Source organism: Oratosquilla oratoria, chromosome 4 (genome assembly GCF_046742065.1).
Source record: "Oratosquilla oratoria isolate Oo_2021 chromosome 4, ASM4674206v1, whole genome shotgun sequence".
Lineage (NCBI taxonomy): Eukaryota > Metazoa > Arthropoda > Malacostraca > Stomatopoda > Squillidae > Oratosquilla > Oratosquilla oratoria.
In genome coordinates, this window is record NC_134780.1 from 21628708 (window position 1) to 21631876 (window position 3169).

Genomic DNA, 3169 nt, shown 5'->3' on the forward strand with positions numbered 1-3169 from the left:
TTCTTCTGATTGGCTGGTCCTCAGTCGTGATGTCATATATCTTCTGATTGGCTGATCCTCAGTTGTGACGTCATATCTCTTTTTCTAAATGGCTGGTCTTCAGTCGTGACGTCATGTCTCTTCTTCTTCAGTAGACGGTTTCAAGCAAGATAACAAACAAGATGATCAGAATTTTATAAGTATATATAGATAGATAGATAGATATATGTATGTTGGGTCAAATAGAATTTAAAATGATACGTTGTTATAAGAAGTGAAATGTTGAAGATTGTGACGTCATGTCGTCGTTGCTTAGAACAATACGCATCATATGATGTCGTGACGTCATGTCTCTTCTTCTGATTGGCTGGTCCTCAGTCGTGACGTCATATCTCTTCTGATTTGCTGGTCCTCAGTCGTGACGTCATATCTCTTCTTCTGATTGGGTGGTCCTCAGTCGTGACGTCATATCTCTTCTTCTGATCGAATGGGTGACGGTTTCAAGCAAGATAACAAACAAGATGATCAGAATTTTATAAGTATATAGATAGATAAGATCAATTATAAACTTTATAATAAAGCAAAGGATTTCTCTTCATCATTATTATTAATCTATTAATTTATTCATTCGTTTTATTATCTTATTTATTTATTTATCTATTTATTTATTCGCATTTTTGGCGGGATGGGCTTTGGAAAAATTTTTTTTTATAACAACTGGTCTAAGTTTATATAAATTCTAACATTTTATGTACACTGGCTTACTTTATATAATTTGTTCAGGTGAATAAAACTACGCTGATACTATGTTTCTTTTCACGAATATTCCAATACATAAAATATACATGACAGGGTAAAAAATATATATCGATTTATGTAACCTGATGTATGCATATACATATAATCACATGCACGAACATACACACGCATACGCACACAAAAATCCTAATTCACATTTAGTCGTGTACAAAAAACAAGCACATATGATATATACATGTATGTGTGTGTGTCTGTGGGTATGTGTCTCTCTATGTATGCGTGTGTGTGTGTGTGTGTGTGTGTGTGTGTGTGTGTGTGTGTGTGTGTGTGTGTGTGTGTGTGTGTGTGTGCATGTGTGTGTGTCTGTGGGTATGTGTGTCTGTGTGTGTGTGTATGTGTGTGTGTGTGTGTGTGTGTGTGTGTGTGTGTGTGTGTGTGTGTGTGTGTGTGTGTGTGTGTGTGTGTGTGTGTGTGTATGTGTGTGTGTGTGTGTGTATTCTCTGTTCTTTATCTGTTCATCAGACACACCAAACCGAGAACACACTTGTTCATACCTACCTCACAAAAGGAAACAAGGTTAAAGGTAATTTAGGTAATTGGTAATTAAGGTAATTAGTAATTAGACAATTGGATTCCTGTGCTGAGCACTCAATAAATCTGGAAAATAAGTTAATTGATGAATTCGTATGCTGCCAGAATGACCTTACAGGGTTGTATGATTTTTTTGAGATATTTATTTGTAAAAGAAAATGCATTGAGAAGACAGAGAGCAACATAGAGAGAGCAAGACCATGGATATTAAAAGAGAGAGAGAGAGAGAGAGAGAGAGAGAGAGAGAGAGAGAGAGAGAGAGAGAGAGAGAGAGAGAGAGAGAGAGAGAGAGAGAAGAAAAGACACTGAGGAATATGGAGGGAGAAAAGCTTTAGATAAAAACGGAAAATGATAAAAAAAAAATCTACAGAGACGAAAATACACTGAGGAATCTAAGAACATAAGGTGACCATGAAATGAACGCATTCCTACATTTACTAGTGGAATTGTAAAAAAAAAAGATAAACATTATAAAGATAATTGTATTGATAGACTAATCTGAATATTAAATTTTTTTTTTTTTACTTTCAGTGATTCTGAAAAGCCAAACTCAAAACTACTTCTTTACTATAATTATTAAGTCTGAACTTCGAGCTATGCCTTGCTGCATTATTTTTGACCCAAGCAGTGAACTGGGAGTCGGGGATGCTGGGACTGTAAGTAGCGGTGGGACGATACCAACATTTCCACCGATTCCGATACGAGTTCCAATGCTGCTTTGAATTTCCGATTCCGATAAATGATTGATAAATGTGCCTTGATCTATATGAAGCATTTGTTTCCCATACCAGGGCCTGAAAGTAACCATGAGTTATCATGATCATTGCAAGTATCGTAATCGGAATTATAATCACTGCAGGTATCAGAATCGAAAGTTTACAGTAGTATCGGGACTCGTACCGGAATTGTTAAACGTGTGTGTGTGTGTGTGTGTGTGTGTGTGTGTGTGTGTGTGTGTGTGTGTGTGTGTGTGTGTGTGTGTGTGTGTGTGTGTGTGTGTGTGTGTGTGTGTGTGTGTGTGTGTGTGTGTGTGTGTGTGTGTGTATGTGTGTGTGTGTGCTATTACTCGGCCACCCTCTTCTTAAGGGGAGGAAGGATAAGAGAGTAATATATGAATTTAAAGGAGAGGAGAACTCAATTGTGAGAATATGAATGGATGAGTTACATTCCTTTGACTGGAAAAAAATCTTCGGCTTTTACAAGAGGGCCACCATCGACGTGTGTGTGTGTGTGTTGTGTATGTGTATGTGTGTGTGTGGAGAGAGAGAGAGAGAGAGAGAGAGAGAGAGAGAGAGAGAGAGAGAGAGAGAGAGAGAGAGAGAGAGAGAGAGAGAGAGAACGTAAATACAAAAAAAAATCTGTATTTCAATATACACAAACATCTTAACCGGAGTCTACCCACCTCCATAATAATAATAATAATCATCGTAGTTGTCGTCCTCATCTTCTCCACCACTACTGTCATCTGTGGCTGACGTCCCGTCACCTCCAGTACCGCTATCTCCGCCAGTGCCGCTGTCACCACCAGTACCACTGTCACCGCCAATACCGCTGTGTCCATCACTGCCACTGCCCACAGTGGTCAAAGTACCACCCTCCCCACCAGTGCCCCAATTTACAGTCGCCGTTTCCCCTTCACCATAACCATAACCACCGCTTGGTGTGTAGTCACCACCACCACTACTCCCCGACCACGAGGTGAAGCCGGTACTGTCCAAGTTTGAGCCGCTGGGGTCGTACTCCTGGTTGTTCAGACATGTGATGAGTACGGACTCCCCTTCGTATCCATCGAGCTTGGAGTCAGTCCTCCAGTCCCAAACGCTGTAGCCGTTCTCGTAGC

At 39.8% G+C, this 3169-nt stretch overlaps 1 protein-coding gene across 2 annotated transcripts in view; it reads right to left on the reverse strand.

Annotated features, from left to right (window-relative positions):
• Positions 1 to 804: 804 nt before the first annotated feature.
• LOC143024299 (uncharacterized) overlaps positions 805 to 3169 on the reverse strand; it is a 22878-nt gene continuing 20513 nt past the window's right edge. For both annotated transcript variants that reach the window (XM_076183095.1, XM_076183094.1), the window contains 2 exons: positions 2732 to 3169; positions 805 to 1395 (listed from right to left, as the gene is read on the reverse strand). The exon at positions 2732 to 3169 is cut by the window's right edge and continues 253 nt beyond it. In XM_076183095.1, the coding sequence (XP_076039210.1) occupies positions 1358 to 1395; positions 2732 to 3169 (476 nt within the window). In that variant the 3' untranslated portion in view covers positions 805 to 1357. The remainder of the gene's footprint in view (positions 1396 to 2731) is intronic.